The 22822-nt window shown below is 34.2% G+C and overlaps 1 protein-coding gene across 4 annotated transcripts in view; it reads left to right on the plus strand.

Annotated features, from left to right (window-relative positions):
- Nucleotides 1-22822, plus strand: part of LOC145295824 (serine/threonine-protein phosphatase 2A regulatory subunit B'' subunit beta-like) — a 455722-nt gene that overhangs the window by 22542 nt on the left and 410358 nt on the right. For 2 of the 4 annotated variants that reach the window (XM_080141514.1, XM_080141516.1), the window contains exon 2: nt 18965-19348. In XM_080141514.1, coding sequence (XP_079997640.1) covers nt 19025-19348 — 324 coding nt within the window. In that variant the 5' untranslated portion in view covers nt 18965-19024. Of the gene's footprint in view, nt 1-5053; nt 5370-16032; nt 16105-18964; nt 19349-22822 lie in introns of those variants that run through there. The other 2 variants (XM_080141513.1, XM_080141515.1) reach the window with 2 other exon arrangements.

The following is a 22822-nucleotide window of genomic DNA, read 5'->3' on the forward strand; positions in this document are numbered from 1 at the left end:
TTTCTCCGGAACATGACATCCTAGCAATACCAGATACCATAACGCTCAGCGCTGAACAAGGCACACACTCCTACTTAATTTGACACTCATAGTCTTTTAATCAGTAATTAGTACATTTCTCCTACGTCCATCAAAATAACACTTATATAACTGGATTCACAATAAAATTTACTTTAAAATGGTATTTTAATATTTTTGTTGTAATTTGTATATTGAAAGAAATTACTATTTAAGTCCGACTATTAACGACGAAACCTGTCAGCATAGCATGCCTGCTCGCGATAGATCACTTTTTGCAAATAAGCGGTCGGGGTGTGTTCACTCGAAGCAGAAATTGTACACATCGACGATGTTTCTAATTATTTTAGTTAATTAGAGAAAAGAATTATCTTTACTACGGAATTTGAACACAACACGTACATCTTTCCAGTCAAAAGTTAGGATATCTCAAAGTTGACGCTTTGTAGTACAAAGATAAGTAAAGATATAAACTGTGTTCAAACGTTATTTAATAGTGAATAGATTAATTTATTTTGTCCTAAAATTTGAAAAGAATTGGATAAAAACTTTTTATGCACGAGTAGATAAAATAGTGACAAACGCATATAAGATATAGCATGAGAATTTTTGTGTGCCATGACACGCAAAAAAAAAAAAAAAAAAAAAATCTGTAAGCTAATCATTCGTCAACTAACTTACGAAAATAAAGTATTCATTGTTTTGTTTTTGTTATTATTTAGAGAATATACATTTTTAATTGTGGACAGGAAAAGAATATTTTTTGAAAAAGAATAACCAGCAATGAACATTGTTTTTTTTTTTTTTTTTTTTTTTTTTTGAGTTGTAAATAAAACATCTCAAATTTAACGCTTTGTAATACTGTTGTGGAAACGCCCACTAATTAGCATACGTGGGTGAAAAGATATAGATAAAGGTATCAAGTCGGCAAGACCGTAGAGCTGTGTTCGAACGCCGGATAGGCAAGACACGCATGTGCCGGTTGCTCCATGAAAGACTTTAACACGCCCTCTGCCGGACAATCTTCCAACTGCAGTCCAACTGCACCTTTGTAAATATGTATTATCTTTTCGTCTTAATATATTTGTTTTACCTTTTACTTTCTGCGTTCGTGTTGTTATTGATACAGACACAACAAATACAAAGATAAGTAAAGATATAAACTGTGTTCAAACGTTATTTAATAGTGAATATATTAATTTATTTTGTTCTAAAATTTTGAAAGAATTGGATAAAAACTTTTTATGAACGAGTAGATAAAAGTAGTGACATCCACATGTAAACATGAGAATTTTTGTGTGCCAAGACGCGTGCACAAAAAATCTGTTAACAAATCGTTCGTCAACTAACTTATGAACATAGACTATTCATTTTTTTTTTGTTATCTATATATATAAAAGGCAAAATGTGTGTTAGTGTGTACACATTCTTTGTATGTCCGGCAAAGGCTTTTGGATGGGGGGGGGGTCGAGGTGGTTACTGTTTCTTAGAACTTTTTATATGCTCCCTAGATAATAATATCTATGATTTACGAAAGGAGGTCACGTCTATCTTTTATTTGAGCGACTTTTACATGCTATTTTTGCACTATTTCTTGGTCTCCGCATGTTTGTTTGGCTTTTCAGTATAAAAGCGAAACTGAATCCGTAGCAAAGGCGTTACCTGACACTCGTGCCAGGAGGTCCAGAAAAGCAATCAGCTTTTGATCATATCAGACAATTGCTATTCATTTGGACAATCCCCTTTTTATGGGGAGCTGGTTTTCCCCAACATCTTGAGGAAACTAGCTTGCAGCCAAAGTTAAGTGTGTGATTTCATTCCCCTATGGTGTGATGTTTGACCTCATTAAATTTACGCACCTGTCATATAACTTTTAAATCGCTTACTTTAAACCATTCTCACTACTGCTGCCCTCATAGGATTGAGGTAAGTTATCATGCTTTTTTCCACCTTCGCCTCAAGATCCAGGTTAGATAATTTTGATTTTTGGTTGCTTCTCTTTTCAATATCAAAGTATTTCTTGGTTAGAAAAAATTACTTTTGCTTTCATTGTCCAACCCTAGTTTACATCCAATAATTTCATGGAGATCACACGCTACCCTAAGAAACATTCATTATCGTAGGTACGGGCAAAAATGGACGAATAAAGATAGGGGGACCTAATTTTGAAAACTGATTTATCATAATTTTTTTGTAGGGTTCCGACTAATTTTTCATTGTATTTGAAAGATTAAGGACTAAATTTGATTTCCAAAAGGAAAAAAAATATTTGTACACGTGAAAAAAAAAAAAAAAGTTATGAAAAATGTTTTCACGGCGAGCTAACCAATTCAGCTAAATTTTGAAGTTAAATAATTTCACCGTAAAAATCCTTTAAAATATAAATATTAGTTTTCTTGGTCTATTTCAAAGATAATTAGTAAAGTCCTAAGATATTGAATTAAATAAACAAAACAACTTGTTTGTAGAAAAAATAGCTTAATTAGCCCCAAGACCGAGTGTTTCTGCCGTTCGCAAAAGCGCAACAAATGGTAGTTTTGTAAACAAGGATTGTATGGAAGCTCAAAATCTGAGACAGTCGAAGAAGTTAAAAGGAGTGAGGGGGTGCTGGGTTTCTTTTTTTCCCCCAGACGTACATCCGTACATTTCTATCCTGAACGTTTGTATCATTTTTACCATTTTTTAATTTATTTTTCTATGTTCCTGTTTTTAAATTATTTTTTTTAACTATTGGCCAATATTATATAAAAATTATGTTACGGCGAAAGTTTCACATTCATTTAAGTAAGGAAAATATTAAAATCTTACATGTAAAAATTATGCAAAACCTGTAAAAAAAAAGATAGAAATATTTTTTGCTATTATAATTTTTTATGTGCAAATATTAAATAAACAATGCTTAATTCTATGAATAATATCAATAGTTCGAGAAATTCATTTTTCTTGGAGTTAAATCGAATTCATTAATACAGACTTTAGGGGCTTTTCTCGTAATGTTCCTGTAAAAATTAAATAATTTTTTTTAATTGTTATATTTTACGATGCTTTATTTTCATAAAAAAGCAAAAATAAATTCATTTTTCTTTTTACTACTAAAAACCATAACTATAGTAAAGGTATTTTTTGTTTAAACAAAATAATACATTTCCACTAAGATTTAAAAAAAGAAAAATAATGGGTTCATTGTTTTCCGTGATCATTATTTGATAAATATTGAAAATTTCATTAAAATCGGTTAATTTCCTGATTTTTGGTGAATTTTTAAGTAAAGGGAAGGGTCAAAATGTTTATTCATTTTGAGCATCGGCATTCATTTTGCACGTACCTAAATTATAGTTTTATAACAATTTGGTTCAATTAATAAATTAATTGTTAAATTGATACTGTAATAATTAAATTATATTTTGAAAATCCTATTAAAAATAAAGAAACTGTATTTTATTTATTTATTTATGGAAATGTTTCAAACAAATTAAAATAAGAACTCTCGGTATATACGGTCAGGCTGTCCTGACCTGACCAAAAACGTTTTCAGAATTTATTTTAAATAAAAAATAATCAATGGCTTATTATATTTAGAATGTCACTTTGATTAATATTTGCAGTTTTTTTTTTTTTTTAATTTTTAAAAAAATTTTTTTTTTTTAATATTGTGAGCGAACTTTGCTGTCATTTTTTTTTTTTTAATACTTGAATATTTTGATATCTTCAGAATTTATTTGAAATAAGTTATCTCATCTAAAACAGAAGAGATCTGCAAAAAAAGAAAAGTTTGTAAAATTTATTTTTTTAGCGGATTTAAGATTTTTTTTTCGAGATGTATGGATTTTAGGCGGTTTTATTGAATTAGGCAGACGATCTTTTTGGGGCCTTCTCATTGGCTGTTTTGGGTCACGTGATATAAACAAAGAAAACCGAAGTTTTTATTTTTGTTTTAGTAAAATAAACAAATATAATCAGATTGGAAAATATTTCCGGACTGTTTAGTTCGGCCATTTTCTAATCTCCGGAGAAACATTTCTACCCTTTTTAAAAACATGTTTCTTCGTTAAAATATTTATAAAAATGTTGTAACAAGTTGAAACGATTGATCTCAAAATGGATTCATTTGAGCTTTGATATCCTTTTGTAAAGAAAATACTTTCTACCGGGAAGTTGACCTGGGTAAAGAATTCAATATTTTGACAGAAGAATTAAGAATTTAAGAAGAATTGCAATATTTGTTTTTAAATATTTTGGAAGAGATCCAAAATATTAAAAATATTTTCAGTAAACCTTGAATGGAGGTTACCAGAGGGAACTTATCTTTCGGATAGAAGTCCTAAAGTTTGTAGTCTGCGTGACTAACTATTTACCGTAAAGATTAAAATAAAATAAAAATAATAAGAAGAATATAAGAGAATAAAACAAGGAGATTCTTTCAAAATATTCTATAAAATGAAAGTTAACGAAAAGTTTCTTGAGCTCAAATGATTTTTAATTCATAATATAAATTCAAAGAAAAATAATATTCAAAGCTATATATTTAGTTATTTAGGTTATGTTTTTCAGCATTTTTCCCTTTCAGATTCTTAATATTTTTTTCCCCGAGAAAAGAACGCCTTTGAATTGTTTTTTTAAAATTTCTATAGTCTGGCAAGATTTTTTTTTTTTTTTTTTTACATAGGCATCACCACATTATCAAGGCCCAGAGGCCACTCAAGGATAAGGGTTAAAGAGTGTACAGTAGAAATTGGTCAATATAGTAATCATTAGTAATGAAAATTTGGTAAATTTAATAACTTATATGGAACGGCTCATCAAGAACTTATTTACGTTAGACTTGAACACAACCATATTGTAGTCAGCCGGAAAGCAGGAAAACGGAAGACAATTCCACATGCGTGCAGTTCTAAGAAAGAAGCTTTGTTCATGGAATCTACGTTTAGGTTTAGGCACAGATAAAGAGTGGGGGAAATTATTCATAGTGTTTACAGCTAGATGAGTGTTTCTTGTGAAAGTTTGGCGAGGGGGGACCATAGATTGAAGCTCAGTTGAACACTTTCCATGAAAATAACGATACATCAGAGACAAACTCGCAACATCTCTTCTGTGAGATAGAGGTTGCAAAAGAAAAAAAAAACACGAACTATTTTCAATAGACTTTCCGTCAAATTTCAAGAAAAAAAAACAAACTCTTTTGTAAAAGAAATTGTTCGCATCCTTTTTGTAAAGTTTTTTCAAAACCCAAAAAGATCTTTATGTTAAAAAAAAATGTCGCCTGCTTCTAAAAAAAAAAAAAAGAAAAGAAAATACACGAACGTTTGCTGCATTGATCCAGAACTTTTTTTTTTCTGTAAAAGCCTCAAACTGTGAGTAGTTTTTTTTTTTGTTTTTTTTTTATGTTATTTTTTTTATTATCGCATGCGGACCTTTATGCATTGGCTTCTTTATTTTGTGTCTTATTTATTTTTTTTGTCTTTTAAAATAAATTTCTTGTTCAATTTATACACGGATTATGTAATTATTCAAGCGATTATTATTATTTTTTTTAATTCTAATTCAGAGAAACAATAAACGGATTTGTTTATTGCAGTAAAAAAGCTGTTCCAAGCGTATTAAACATTGATTTTATTGTTATTTACTTTTTTCTTTGCAAAACTCAATTATGTTCTGCCAAGTCAAAAAACAAAAGCAACAATTTTCCCTTACATAATAACCAAACACTGAATAAATTTGAATTTGGTATTAAATAACCTAAAAACGGTTGATATGCCATAAAACGAAACGCAGGTGATAAATATTTGAAGATATAAAGAACTTGAAGCATAACAACTTTTAATAAAATTACTGGATTCGACATTAAATAACAAAAAAAAACAAAAAAAAAACTTTCCGTCTGGGGATTTTTATCTTCAGCCCCCCCCCCCAATCTACAGGGATTAGATAATTCCTGTAATGTCCCGGTCCATGTTGATTGCAGTGTAATGTTAGTTCTGTGCAGTTCTAGGAGGTCCATCCTCCCAGACTTTGCCCTCTTTCTTTGAGAAGGCGTTAGTTTATTGCTGATCGCCTGAGGTGTCCTTATTAGACAATACCGATGGGGTTGCCCAGGCACTTTTTGCAGCCCAGAGTACCCCTTCTCGGGGGTGGAGGGCCCGGAGGCGCTGACCTCTCATTCCATCTTTCCGACTCTGTTGTCACAGATTTTACAGTAGACGAGAACTAAATACCTCCTTGCTTTTAAATGTCTTCTTTTCTTTATACTTTCACTTTTCTTTTCTTCTTCGTTGCCGTCGTTGGAGAGCTTATCCCCTCCCCTCAACTTTCTATTTTTCACACTTGATAATTCACTCTGATTAAGTTCATGTTTCTACAGGTGCCAAGTGTTTGCGGTAAAGCAAAATTAAAACTAGACATTTAACAAGTGTTTTATTTGGTTTATTTGTTTTTATTTTTTAGCCAACAACGTATTTTTATTTTTTACCATGTTTCATATTCTGTTTAAGTTTTTAAGTTTTTTTGTACCCCCCCCCCTTTTTCCTTTTCTGTTTTCAATTTTCCTTGTTTATTTTTCGTTTTTTTCTCTACCCTTTTTCTTTCCCATTTCCCCCCCAATCCTTTTTCTCTCCTTTCCCCTCTTTCTCCCCCCTCTCAACTCCCTCTTTCCTTGTTCCCCTCTCTTTCCTCTTTCTTTCCCATCTATTTCCTCCCTCTTTTTTTTTTACTGTTTTAATTTTTCTCTTCCATATTTTTTTTATCGTTTCTCCCGATTCCAAAACTTGTTGAGTTGATAAAGTGACTACAGACTATTATTTCTTTAGTGAACTTTTACCCTTTATGCTTTGTCAAGAAACAATCCATGATTTTGTTTAAGACTGCTTATTCATACATTCACATCTAATCTCTATACATAGCGACTACTCTCCTTGTAATGATAGGTGGCGTAACACTTTATCTTAGTAATTCATAAAAATAAAACTGAAAAAAAAACATAAAAAATAAATAAAAATCCGGGTCGGCATCAACAAAAGTTTATTACCGTTACTCTCCCATCTCAACATCACTTAAAAGTCTCTCGCCATCGTCCATCTCGCCCGGGTGCACTTTTCTTCTTTGACCTCACGCCGGCCGTAGACGGCTATTTCTCACCTTCGCTTTACACATCCATTTTCTTCAACGCCAACTTTGTTTCTCCCCTGAGCACATGGTGTCCTTTTTCTCTTTTTCTTGTTGTGCCAACTTGCACGCATTTCCTAATTTGCATATGCACAGTTTTGAGCTACTGCTGCTGCTGCTAATCTCTTTGCAAGCCAGCCATCCTTCGCAGCTGCTGCTATTTTCCCACGCACTCATATGCACTATTTTACACCCTCCTTGCGGGAGTTACCATCAATCCTCATTAATCTCGGTAGAAAATTTTCCCCTCATTTGACTATTGTCTGTAGATTTTCTATTGAAACTAAAATGTCCTTTTATCGGTAGATTACATCTAACCAGTCATATATACAATATACAGGGGACCCGACAATATTTTTTGGACACTTTAGTATTCAACTTTCCGAGTACCATAGAGTGGCGAAATTCCTTCAATAGAATAGCATAGACATATAAAGACAATACCTGTAATAAAAATGGAAGAAAATCGATTAGGTAAGGAAAAATATTAATTTTCATCATTTTTTACAAAACACACGCAACATTATTTTTCTGACATTGTTGAAAAACCGTTAATAGTCTCTAACATCACCTTTCTTCTCAATAACTTTTATCAATCTCTCTTCATAATGATCAAACATATGCACAATAACATCTCTACGTGTTTCTATTAGTTGTTTTTTGGCATCTAGTATTCGTTTCCATAGTTGAGCCTCTTTCCTTTTTTCAGGTCCATCATAGACAAGTTGTGCAAGCATTTCCCAAACATTTTCCATTAAATTTAGATCTGGGCTTTTTGCAGGCCATTCCAAAGTAGTCATATTCACTTCAGCCATCCATTCTTTCGTGAGTTTTGACACATGGGTGCTGCAATTGTCTTGCTGTAGAACGAAATCATTCCCCATCTCTCTTCTTATCCTTGGTAGGGCTTTCTCGTCCAGCAACTGTTTGTAGCTTTCGCTATTCTGTCATCCTTTCAGCCACTCCAACCATATATTTCCATTAGCAAAGATCATACCCCAAACCATAACTCCTCCTCTTCCCATCTGTCGTTTGTTCAGTACAACAGGCTCACCCCTTCTCGACCAAGTACACCATCCATCGGGCCCATCAAACTTGAAACGCTTCTCATCAGTAAATATAACATTTTTAAAGTCAACATGCATTGTTAACCACCTTTTAGCACGCTTCAGTCTTGCTCCTTTGTGTGTCTTTGTTAGTGCAATTTTTTTCTTAGCCTTTGCATACTTCAAACCAATCCTATGCAGCGTTCTTTGTACTGTTCGAACATTTACATCCAATTCACATTTCTCCTTCACTTTTCTTGCTGTAACTTTTTCTCCAGATGTCAAAAGCCGTGTCACAGTCCTCTTCATTCTCCTTTCAGTCCTCTTGCCAATTGATCTTTTCCGTCCTCTCTTCTTTTTTTCCGCTCGGAGTTTGTTGATTTTGACAGCTTCAAATCCATGGTGATCCTTCTGATGCTGAGGCCATCTTCCTGCTTCCTCCGTGCCAAACAAACGACTTCTTTTAAATACATTTTACCTCATTAAACTTAATTGTTTTGCCAGTAGAATAAAACAGATAATTGATTCTAATGATGACAGCTAAGTGTACAAGCAGAAAATTTGCATACAGCAACATATACATTAACGTAGCTCTTAATAAAATAGGATTTTTTGTCATGTCCGAAAAATAGTGTCGCACAGGTTTTCTCAAAAATCACAAAAAACTAAAATTATCAAAGCCAAACTAAAAAAATGTTTACACTAGTAGTGTATTTTCACTCCTCAACTATTTACTTACAATCTCCAAAGTTTTTGGCACTAGTAATGACCTTGAAGTACTTTTTTCAAAGTGTCCAAAAAATATTGTCGGGCCTCTAATCACGTTGACACACCGGTTCTCATTTGATCATCAAGGTTAAGCAACGTTGAACCTGGTCAATACCAGGCACTGTATGTAGGCAGACATCGACATCTCACTGCAACAACTACAAAAACATAACGTGGTCATCTATCCTAACTGGGATATACACACAACTGCAAAGTAGATTTTTAAAACTGGCAAAAGCGTTTTGGTATTTTCTCTGTAATTTTGCCTCCTTCAATTTCCATGTCTCCCTCTAAGTTTGAATCTATGGCAGTCTTGTGGGCATGTTCTGACTATGAGTTCACATATCAATAGTCTATGCTGCGTTGCACACTCCTCTCCTATGCTCTCCTTGATTTACTTGATTTATCAGAGATCCATCTGCTTCAGTATATAATCAACTTGATTTTTCACTTCTAGATTCGTGATATTGTCTTCCATCTTGAATTGAGTTTCCAACTACCAGATTATTGGCACGTGCAAACTTAAAACTCCTCTCACCTTTAGTACTTCATTCACCAATGCGGTGCTCACCATGAACCTCCTTGAAATCTGCTTCTGCTTTACTAATGTCTATTTCGTGATTAGAATGCCCCCCCCCCATCACCACACAAATAACCTCACTCAAACATTCATAGAAGGTGTTTTAGGAAGATGAGAACAGTATTTTCTACCATAATTTTGGTGAGGATGATTCTGCCACGCACCTTGTCCACCCATTTCTCAGTGAGAAAATTCCTGCACATTCTGTGTCCTGTCTATTATTAGTCCAAAAGAGTTTGTAGCGTTTGTCTTTGCCTTGAATCATGCAACCTGATCTTCCTCTCTATCTCATCTTTTGTAAGCAACATAGCTTGACTTTACTGCACGATAGTGTTTCTGCAACCTCTTCCTCATTCCCCTTCATCATGCCAACATTAAAAAATGGTAAATCTGAATTTTTGTTGTGGTCATTTTGCTGGTCTGGTCTGCCCATGTCTTGTTCTCTACTATACCTTTGACTCTTATGTTTCCTGTTAAATTTTTCATTGACTTCCATGTGATTATGGAACAGGTTTTTTTACAGCTGGATGCCCTTCCTATCATCAGCTGACACTTCCAGCAATGTCTGTTTGTTGATGGGTAGTTACCTTCAACACAGTGTGGAGCAGTGCTATATGATATAGTGCCATACCTAACATCTAGCATCTCATGAAACGCATATCTTTCTGGGAAACTGTCTGGATACAAGAGCATATCCACATACTAGTGAGTCATGCATATTCTAAACTTTAAGGGCTTCCCACCTCAAACACACAAGTGCATAATTGCATCAGCTACTACTGTCAGGTTCCCTAGTGAGACAGGGTAAGAACCTGTAGTGCACTTGCAGCAACAATCAGTACCAACCCGTGCTCCAACGGTGTCCCAAAACAGCAATTGTGATAGCTAGATAGAACTGGAAGTGATAAGCATCTGAGACCACTGAGCAACTAAGTAATCCATCCTCCAGTAAACTATGAAGATGAAGAATATTATGAAAGGATTGGAAATGAGTAATGGAATGAATTAAATTTAATTACTTATGGAGGTGGTTTATAACATGACAAGTATTTGTTGACATTGGATTTTATTCAATGTTGTAATACAATGTTATAATCTGCAAAGAAGCAGTCTGATGGTAATGTGTTCCACATAGCTATATTTAATGTAATCCTACCAAAATGTGAACATCACTTTGACTTTGTTTGCATTATTTGAACTACCATTCTCACCGTGGATGTATTCTCACACCATTTCGGTTGATGTCACCTTCGATCTTCTACAGGTGTGTCTTGTCAAACTTGGCAATCTTTGTTGCACTTTGGAATTGTCTCTTTTTTTTTTTTTTTCATTTTTCTTAAACTTTTTCTTCTAGGGGATGGGACATCCAACCATCCATTTACCCCTATTTTAGTGAGTCCAACCAAGAGATCTTTTCAGGATTCTAGCCGTCCCTTTCAGTGCAATCGTTTGTATTTCACTTGCACTTGGTTCACCGGGTATGCTTGCTATGTACTTTTTAAAGTTCTTTTTCATAAGCCCAGTTGCTCCTATGATGACTGGTATAATTGAAACGTCTTTTAATTTCCAATTTCGTTTCATATCATACATAAGTCCTTGATACTTTGTTATCTTTTCCCTCTCAACTCTGTTAAGCCCTGTATCATTGGGTACACTGACCTCTATTACGGTCGCTTTTTTGTTTGCTCTGTCCCAAATCACTATATCTGGTTTAACAACTGCGTTTTCAAGATATGTAGCAGTAGGGATTATGTAGTCATAGTGAATAGTGTAGTTGTCATTCCCAACTGTTCGTTCGGGTATATGTTCCCAGGAGTTTTTACTACACTGAATGTTGAGTTTCTTACATATCTTCCAGTGAAGATGGAAGTTTGAGTGAAGTCGGAATAGACTGTTCTCATTTCAACAGCCAAAGTAAGTAAAAATCATAAATAATTTTTAATATTATTCTCAGTATCACTTGTACTTAGGATTGAATCGTTAACTTCCAGAAGACTGTTACTGTTGCAAGATTTACTTGAAGAAGATCAGATGTCACATCAGTCAAAATATTGTAAAAGATAACATTCAAGATGAGAGCAGTAGTTCAATTAATCCAAAATATCAGTCTTCATCTAAAACATAATATCACATTGACTATATACAATATAAACCATGCCTTGCTATGAATTTTCCCTGTGTCTTATGATTCCATCATTCAAAAAGTATTTATGGTGAAGAATCTGGCCATTTTGGTTTTAACTTATTGGTAATTTCCTATTTTTGGTTAGCATGTCTTTCCGGTCTGACACCCCTTCCCCTCCTACATTTCCACTAATTCTAATCGTTTAGCTGCATTTACTGATAGACAAGTAGGAAGTTGTAATCTCTATCTGATAGCAGAGTTGAATGTGAGCTTCTGGCAGCATCACTTGCTATTTTGGAGGAAAAGTAGGTCTCTATTGAGAAGACATCGACAATAATGGCATATCGTGTGTATCCATTACTATTTCAGAATTGAAGAAAAAGGACAATTTATTCTTTGTATGTTTTGTGATAAATCACGGACATTATCTTGGATTTCTGTCTCAACTAAATTAATTTCATACATATTACGCGTTTCTCTTGATTAGAACATTTGAAAAAAAAATTGCTGTTGAAGATCATAGTTTTCTAGTGACATCATGCCAGAAGAAAAAAAAGGAAAGACACAAACTGATTTTTTGTACGATGATGACGTTATATCGTCAAAAGTTGATTTAAAACAAATGTTTATTAAAAAAAATCTGCATTGTACTGGTTTCTTAAACTTAAAAATTTCAAGTCAAGTTCAAACAACGGTTACATCGAGGAAAAGGAAAATTCACTAAACTGATCTGTTATTTATATTGATTTTCTTTGGATTGTTGACACCATACTAATACAAGGTGTCAATGTTGGTACATTACTTATTAGTGTGTAAATTTAGTGTCTATAACCAATTATGAAAATAAATATTAGTTTTAAAAGTGCAATTATTTAGTGGTGGTTTATGAAACATATATTAGATTTTTAAAAAGTTTTTATTCATTTGTTTATTTTAATTTCAATTTACCTCAAACAAAGTACACTAGCATTGTGATGTAAGGGACTACAGTGAATTAGTGACCATATATATAAGAGCATCCAAGGTGGGGAGTTGTGAAGCAAGATGTTTGTTTACATTACATTTAAATTTTTGCATATTGGTACAGTAGAGGAGCAAGGAGGGAATTCCAAATGCTAGTAGTTTCTAGAAAAGAAGCTGTTAGAGTAGAAAGCCTTCCAATATCTGAGCTTTTACAGTGAAGGGTTGAGATTTAGCTGATTGTCAGGTTGTTCAGGTACAGTGACCTCATCAGATCAAATTCCATTAAAATTACTTGTAAAACAAGCACGAAGATGCAACGTTTGCATCGATGGGACAGAAGTTGAAGCTTGGTAGACGGAATGAAATCTATAATATATATTAGAAATTGTTTTGGATTTTTCTAAAATGAAGGGACTAATAGTTAGTATACCAGCCCAGATGTGATAACAATACTTCATGCATGGGTAAATAGTGACTTTGTAGAGATATAGGATACTGAAAAGTGTGAGAAATATTTCTAGCACTACTAGGGGATCCCACCTTCCTTTCAGAAGCCTTGGCAGTATCTTTGTATTTGTACCAATTCATGTTACCTGTGAATGTCAGGTTGAGAAATTTGAGTATTGGACTGTACGGTAATGTTCTATTAATCTTGGCAATCAGTGGATGAAAAGGTTTCTTATAATTGTTAAAGATTTAAAGAAATTCTCTATTTACAAGACTTATTTGTGAGACTTTTTTTTGTTTTTATAAAGTAATCACCACTTATCAAGGTCTGGCGGCTACTCAAGGATAAGGGTTAATGAGTATACAGTAGTCAATGGGACAATATTGTAGTAATCGTTAGGCGTGCAGTTCTAAGAAAGAAGCTTTGTTCATGGAACCTACGTTTAGGTTTAGGCATGTATAAAGAGTGGGGGAAATTATTGATAGTGTTTTCAGCTAGACAAGTGTTTTTCATGACAGTCTACCCAGGCGGGACCATAGATTGGAGCTCAGACGAGCACTTGCCATAAAAATGATGATAAAGCAGAGACAGGCTCGCAACATCTCTTCTGTGGAAAAGAGGTTTCGAGGAAAAGAAAAGGGCATCCCCCACTAGGCTACGAAGCCTATTTTGAACTCTACCAAGGCAGGATGAGGTCTTACTTGCAGCTCCTGCTTAGATCTGGCAACAGTACTCCATCCTTGGATGTACTTGACTCTTATAAGGTAGAGAATTGCATCAGCAGTGAAATATCTACTGGTTTGATAGAAGGATCTCACTATTTTTCCAGCGACCTTGGCAACGGATTTGATGCACGTGTCATGTGCTGTAAGGTGTTGGTAAATGGAGCTTTTCAGGAAAGATAGGTGACTTTTTAGTCGGCGAAAGATACTGGTCCTCAAATAGCTTCATTTACCAATACCTTACAGCGCGACACCCCAAAAACTGAATTTGGGAATATGCTAATTAAATACACTGCCATTTTAGTTGTCTTGCACTGCACCTCCCAATCATTGAAGCCGTATGAAAAAACGACTTTCAATTAGGCTCAATATCAAGGAGAAGACACGCTTAAATGCTTTTTATGATTTTAAACACTTTAATCATATTTTCAATAAATTCACCAACGCAATTTTTAATTCATCACTCGCCTGAATATGACTTATGGAAGTTGAAAACGTTCGCGACTATGGCAAATTTCACTCTATTTCACTCTGTCCCCTGTTTGTCCTGCTTTTTAGTATAAATAAAGTGAAACTAAATTCAAACGGTGCGTGGTCTCGGCTTTCGCGCCAGAACGTTCAGAAAGCAATCAGCTTTTGATCAGTGTGGTGGAAACCTTATATCAAACAATTGCTTTCATATGGACACCCCTATTTTTTATGGGGAGCTGATTTTCAACCCAACATGTTGAGTAACTAAACCAAAACAAACTTGACTGCGGGATTGATATTTGACCTAATTCACTTTTTAGTTAATTCATAACGTTTTGTTTTTTTATTTTTTTTGCTTTCGCCTCAAGTATTCGTGTTCGAACCTCCCCTCCCTCAACCATTTTTTGTTTTTTCAAACACCCGGGCACCACCGGCCCAGTCGTTTTTTAGAAGTTTTAACATTTTTTGTTTCTATAATATTTGGTAAATTTTTAGAATAGGTCCACCTTCACAATTTTCTTGTAAGAAGGTTTTTGACTATGCTGAATACGGAAATTGCATTGCAATTTTGAAGAAATAAGTAGTTATCAAGATATAAAAAGTTGTATTATGCATTGTATTCTTTGGCGGCCGACTGCGCCGTAAACAAATCTACGTGCGTAACAAAGATGGCCGCGAAAGAATACAATGTCTAAAACAACTTTTTATATCTCGATAACTACTTATTTCTGCAAAATGGCAATGCGATTTCCGTATTCAGTATAGTCGAAAACCTCTAAAAGTCGTCATTTAAAAGAAAATTGTGGAGGTGGACCTAATCTAAAAAAATACCTAATATTTAAACAGGGTTATTACTTCGCTTTGTAATCATTTTACACCCCCCACCCCTCTAAAAACCCGGGCAACGCCGTGTACCCCCGCTACATATATATTATCATTATATATATATATATATTACCATCATTATTATGGTAAGTAAAAAAAAATGAAATGAAAAACCTGTATTTCCTGATGAAATTTTGTTATAAATCGAAGTATTGAATTTAATTTTAATAAATGGATATTTTTTTTATTGAAAAAAATCTGCACTTGTTTTGGTCTTTAAAGCATTAAATTTTGAACTTTACATTCCATATTAACAGTGCTTAAACAGACTTTTTATTACTTATATATACATAGATTTTGTAAAAAAAAAAATTCAATACTATTTCATACTTATAAGATGTTTCAGTATTTCAGTTAAACGTAAGTTCAATAATTAATGGGTTATATCAATTAAAACCTTCATTAATTAATAGAGTACAATTTGAAATATTGAAAAATTATTAGAATTTCAGAAATAAAGATTCAATGAGTCTTCTATGTTCCTTTTATAGGATGATAGGGAAACCAATAATTTTGTAATATAAAAAGCATTTTGATATTCCTTAAAATTCATCAATTCTTTCTTCCAATCTTTCACTCTTTTATGGTCTGTGGTGGTGACATGAAATTAATATTGAGTCATTGTGTAGATTAGCAATCTTTTGAACTTACACATTTCAGGTGAAAACATTACGTACTTACATGTCATGTCAAAAATAATTTAAATTTTAAAAAATACAAAAAATAATCCAGTAGATAATGTGTTAAAAGTATTTTAAATAAAAAAAAAGTCAGCTATAATGACATTTTGAGATTTTGTGCTTAAAAATGATAGCATGTATTTATTTAATCAAAATTTTCGATTGCAGTTACCTTCCCTTGGATTTTTCGAACTCTCCAACATTCAAAAATATAATAAAACTCAGTTTTTATTTTTATTTGTAAGTATTTTTCTACTGGATCATTTTTTGCAATTTTTGTAATTTAAACTAATTTCGACGCGTACGTACAATGTTTTTACCTAAAATGCATTGGTTTAAAAGATCACTAATCTACACAACTACTTCTTTGTTTCTCTTTTCTGATAGGCCAAAACAAAAGGAACATTTATTTAAAAGGAGGTTAACAATTACACTAAGAACTGACATAAAAAGGATTAACACTAACAATAAATGTTGCTTTTTCATTATTGTTCATGTTAGTCTTTATTTTGTTCAAGTCTTTTTCAAAATAATTGCTGAAGAATTTTGCTTTTATTTTGATACAAGCATAACAAGCAATATGGATTTAGGCAAGCCCATTCTACTGCAGATATCCTAACTGTAATCTCTGAACATATATACCATGCACTGGATAAAGCAAGGAAAGGTAGGGCAGTAGCCCTAGATATATCTAAGACTTTTGATACAGTATGGTTGATAGTCTTCTCAGGAAAATCGGATCATACGGTATTACTGGACGAATACTAAACATAATTAAATACTTCTTAAATAATAGAAAATTCCAGGTTGTCCCTGATGGTCGTACATCAAAACAATATGATATAAATAAGGGTGTACCTCAGGGGTTGATCCATGGACCTTTATTACTCCTGATATTTTAAAATAACCTCCCTAATAAAATTGTCTCCGAGATGGGTATATTTGCTGATGCCACCATGCTCTATAACAGACACGAGGAGAAAATGAATGAACACATATCTAAGGAAATGGCGGAAACCCTAGAAGATCTCCAGTCTCTGACGAAATGAGGACAAAAATGGATGGTAACATTCAAAGCTGCCAAGACTAAGTTCCTTTCCTTTAATAATTACAAGAAACCTTTTCAACCACAAATAGCTATGGCTAATAACAGATTACTTGAAAATATTTTGTTTAAACCCATTGGCTTGACCTTCACAGGAAACATGAGTTGGAACAGATACATCAAGAGCATTTTCCACGGCTTCTGAAGAAAAGTAGGCTTTCTCTACCATGCTAGAAAGTTACTTATGCCTGAAAGTTTCCTTCTTCAAGGCCACCATTCGCCCATGGATGGAGTATTGTCATATTTGGACTGGTGCATTTGCAACTAGTCACTGGACAGGGTTCAAAAGAGAGTTGCCAACCTAATATGTCCCAAACTGCAAAATAAAAAATGCATAAAAAAAACTGATGAGGATCACTGTTATTTTTGTTAAAATTGGAAATATTTTCAAATTTTCACCAGCTATAGCAAATAGCTCCACTGCCGTGTCGATGCCTTCGGAAAGGCTAAGGGAGTAAACTCTGACAAAAATCTGGTTTTGAGTCCTAATAGGTGGATTGTCAGCCACTGCAAGACCTTTCTAGCAATTTCCGCAGCTGTGCTGGTTCTGACCGTATTGGCTTATCTTTCTGTCAGATTTTGTCTGCAACACCAAGAGGAGGACCCTGGTAAATGGGAAAACCCAGATCTCCTAATCGCCACTCATGCCTCCATCTGGAGAAGCAACTCCAGCTTCGACTGCATAGTCACAGCACCAACTAGATGCAGAATGCCATTGTCTCACGAGGCAGAAGATTGCCATCATATGTAATTGATATTCCTTTTTTTATTAAGATTTTCTTTTATAGGACTACAGATTTTATTTGATATTTTATTTGTCTTGACTTGAACATTTGGTGATTCAGAATTAAGCTTATTTTCAAGACAATCATATTCCAAACATCACATAAATTAATCAAGTTTTTTTAAAACAAGAAAATCAATTTTTATGACTAAGCGAGATGTGTTTGATCTGCCATGTTTTATAAATGAGGAGACGACTCCATTTGAGTTAACTAGATCAAAATCAACCTTTTAATGGATACAATTTACTATTAAAATCGTTAAAAAAATAATTGTCTATATAAAAAATATACTTGGTCAATTTACATGATTTTTAAAAAATTACATTTTCATTTTGTGACAGGTGTAGGAGTTGAAAACTCTATTGTCACCCTTTAACTCAGAAGAGCGACCTAGCTACGTCACTTCCTGTTCCCCATATTTCTTCCTCTTTCGTGCTGGACCTTCAAGCAGTCCAGATGTAACAAACACTGCTCCGGTGGAGCCATGGGCCGCAATTAACGTTACTCATCTCTCAATGAACTCTCATTCTTTCTATCACTTCTTCATGTATATTTATGGAAATAAATTGCATTTCTTTCGCTGATATATAATGGTATGTTTTCGTCCTCATTATGCAACCTTTTGTCTTTTCAATTCTTCTACCATTAAATACATCCACCATTACACACATGGGAACGGGGTCGTCTATCACACGCAGCAGACCATCCTGTCCCCAACAGACTGGTGACCCCGACATGATTTGAACACGCAAACTTCTGATCTGGATTCTATTGTATATTTACATAACTATACATGAAGAAGCGATAGAAAGAATGAGAGTTCATTGAGAGATGAGTAACGTTACTTGCGATTGACTGGCTAGTCAGGAACGCAGTGGTGGCCCATGGCTCCACTGGAGCAATGTTTGTTACATCTGGACTGCTTGAAGGCCCAGCACAAAAGAGGAAGAAATATGGGGAACAGGAAGTGACGTAGCTAGGACGCTCTTCTGAGTTAAAGGGCGACAATCGAGTTAGGCTGGGAGTTTTCAACTCTCACACAGGTATGTACATCATAAAGATTGTTTTGCAGTTTAGGTTTTTAAAAAAGGTTAAATTCTAAATAAGTACCAAACATTTTAATAAAAAAGCAACAAAAAAAAAGATTGTAAAAAAAAATGTCAGTCTTTGATTTGTAGATTTTTAATTGTTTTAATTTTCTTTATTTTAGGCAGTTTGTTTTTCCTTTGCAAAAAGCAAAAGGAGGAAGATGATGTTTCCTGATGGATAGATGTATGATGCAGCAAATTATGGAGCAATGGCTTTGAAACCTGTTTTACGTCAGAAGGTGGACGAGCTATTTCTGCATTGGCTGTCAGAACCGGACACCCAGCAGCTCTTAAGGCAGAATTTGCTTCAAATAGCAAAAGGAGATGTCATCCCGCAGCTGTTGCCGGTTCTTGGGGTGGCAAGCTCACCACGAGGTATCCGGACAACTCCCCGTATCTGTCCTGGTTCTCCACCATGCTCCCCTGTCAGTGGTCGAATGGCAAGTCCTAGGAGTCCTCGACGTATCCACTTAAACAAGTCTGTCGGCATTGGTACAAGCAGTGTGGTGAGTACCATAGTCTTCTATTTGTTACATATTTTGCATTATATAAACATCTATATGTGAAAACTACAAAGTGTTTCCTTTTATCTCAATCTTGAAATTATCAAAACAATCACAATTTCAAATCCAACATCTACTCACACCTGTTACCTACATCTCATTAACATATAGGTTATAATTCCTATTTACTATCCTGCTTTTCCAATTACCCCGGGGGATTCCTGTAACAGGGAAGTAACTCTATATCTAATTTAAGGCTAGGACTGATCCCACAATCACACCTATGAGATCTTTTAACATTAGAAAATAGGATTTTCCAATTTAATTTGTGGACATTCTTAGATGAAATGCGAACTTAACATTTCCTCTCCCTCAAATCTATAACTGAATTTGCCCAAATCATTTAGGACTCTGAATTGTAAGTTCTTTAGAAATAGGAATGTTATACCTCTTATCCCATTTCTCCTTCCCATAAAAATTGTTCAGAAGCAACTCTCAGATCAAGAATTAGAGCTATATTTAGAAAATAAAAGCTAGTGCAATGTTAAAATTGCCTCCTTGAAGAATATACTTTTCTCCCATAAAAATCATCTGACTTTCCCAGATAGAAAATATAACATGGAAAGAAGTTTTGAATAAAGTAAAATGCATTTGAATAATTAACTAACTCGCAGCCCAGCTTTACCCGATTGTACAATATGCTTAAACATGATATTTTAATTTATGCAGATTGCGTATGTATTATAATCAGTCCAAGTGGTAGTAGGCGGGCAGGCTCGAACCTGTACCACGAAGGAGGAAAAGAACGTGAAAAAAAAAAAAAAGTGATGCCTTTGCTGTTGTGCCCATCTCTAAACCGGAAGTGATGAATGTTTAAATTAAGGCTAGTCAATCAAAAAGAGGGGATGATTTTTTAAAATATCTGCGAAAAAAGTAACCCCTCCCTATAGAAAAGTGCCCAGTTGAAGGTAAAGGAATTAATGTTTTTAGCCAATTTTTCGATATTTGTTGTCCGAAGGGTCGAGCTCCAAAACAATACCGATCTTGTGAAAATCTGTTGCCTTTGTCGAAAGTTTTAGGCAGACATACATACATACATTTAAACAGACAGGTGAGATTTATATTATAGATGAGGAATAATTTGCTCATTGACTAATTCGCAAAAAAAAAAAAAAAAAAATAATTATGTTATTCATCAAATTCCTTCTGTGTTTGTTTACAATATCATGTCAGCTGATATTTGGTCTGAATGATGAATGTCCTGGAAAAGTCACTCCTGATTAATGTTTAGTTTTAAAATATACAAATGAAGAGAGATTTGCTGCAATTTTAAATAGTACCTCTTTTATCATAAATTGAACTCATTAATATGAAAAAAATTAATATAAAATGGTGAGGTACACCCAGGCTTGAACATGGAAGCATTTGATGTGTAGTTGAATGCTCTACCACTAAACTATATCTCCAGATTATAATAAATCTATTTTTTTAAGAAGAAATGATTTGCGGAAATTTTATTTTCTCCCTTGCCGGTGTAACGTAAAATATTCCCCTATAAAAATTTTCCTTTTTCATCTATAAGAGAGAAAATCTATTTTAAAGATTGAATTTTTTTGATTATCACTACTTATCAGATGTATTTCTGTACAAACCATATCTAAGAACTCTGCCAGACATATAAATTAGCTTTGTGCAAAATTTGCAAAAGAGTGGCTCAGCTGTTTTGGAACCTATGGGGAAAGAACTCATACTCAAAGTGACTTATATATAATAGTAGAGATATAATTTCATCTAACATGTTTATAATAATTAATCATATCAAACATATCCGAGTTGGATTTGTAGTTAAATCTATTGATGTATTTTAATGTCCTCTCCAATTTACTTACCTCTCCACGACGGCAGAGTAAGATACAGTTGTTTTTTTAAGTGCGAAAATTCTAGCTTCTTCAGTAGGGGCACTTTGATTTGAAATTAAGATAAAATTATCTAATTTTAGAAAGATTTATCCTTCACTGACCTAAGACAGAAATGATCAAAACAGATACTACACTTTGCTCTTAGCTAAAATGCCAAGAAAGAATATAAAGAAAAAATGTAAAAAGGAGGATAACTTATATTTGAAACGAAATTTGAGGAAAGGCAAAATTATGTACATATTTATAAACATTAAAACCTGTAAAGTGTACACACTGTTGAGAAATAAAAGAAAATGCAAATAATATTTTTTTACTATGGTTTATTTTTTGTACACTAATATTGTTTTAATATATTTAAAGAAAATCACAATTTGTAATAAAAGAAAATATCTTTATCCGTATGCGTGAAAACAAATCAGAATTCATGCTTCAAATATCTTAATTTTTACCAATTTTGTCAATTAAGTCATTAGAATTTGATATAAAACCTCAGCCAAAAGTAGAACTATTTAATAAAACGGGTATTTCAAATTTTGCTAAATAAGTACGAGTTGTTCCCCTTGTTTTGTTCATTTCATTTCTTATTAGATTTCATAGAATTTCTATTTATCATTATTTAATGTTTGTATAATCTTTCGACTAATATTTCTTATTAAACCATTAAAAGCAACTTGTATATGTAGAACTTGAATCTCCTTCATTCGTTCCAATGCACTGAGTAACCGTCTGTACGGCAAAAAAAACAAAAACATCCCCACTCCTCCAAGCGACCTGCTTTGTATTACATTCACCCACGTGAATCTCGTGAGATCACATGAGACCGTTTCTGTTAAATATCGCAGATGCCATCTTGGTTTTTCTTTTTCTTGTCCAACACGCATGACAGGCAGACACGTGGGTGCTTTACATTTAGGCCGTTTGTATGTTCGTTTCTACCCCCCCCCCCGGATCTCATGATCACAGAGATGGCAGGGAGGTGACGCTCTCGTCTTGCGAGTGCTTCTTCGAAGGGGGACTGTGTAGGCCTCTTGTTCATTTGCGCTCTCATCCACAGTCTGCGGGTCGAAGAACACTGTCTCCCCTGAGAGGCTACTAATATCAGATTGACTGCTTGATGAGGATGAAGATGGTGCAAACTTTAGCAATGGCCCACTGGCCTCAGACTCAGTCGCTCCTGTCGTCCAGTAGTGGTTGCATCTGTGTCGCCGGCCTCAGGTCCCTAACATGACGGGGCACAATGTCAACCATGACTGACTGCTGACTCACTACATCGGTCACTAGGCTCCGTGTATATCTATCAGTGCACCGGCTTCCCGGCGGCTTCACCCAGGCAGGATCCCCTGGTGCATATAACCTGTGTCCTCCTTCTTTATTGGCGACTTCTCTGTTAGGGTAGATTCCCTTTTCTCGGACTCGGTATTGGTAAATTGTGTTAGCAGGTGCTGTTCCTGGAGAGACGCCATCCTTCGGCGTGATGTTGTACCAATATACGGCTTCTGAGATGGTGCACTGCTTCCTGGCTGCAATTCTTTTGATGTTGCGATGGCTCCTTTCAGCA

This window comes from Euprymna scolopes, chromosome 16 (genome assembly GCF_053919585.1).
Source record: "Euprymna scolopes isolate OS-2025 chromosome 16, ASM5391958v1, whole genome shotgun sequence".
NCBI lineage: Eukaryota > Metazoa > Mollusca > Cephalopoda > Sepiida > Sepiolidae > Euprymna > Euprymna scolopes.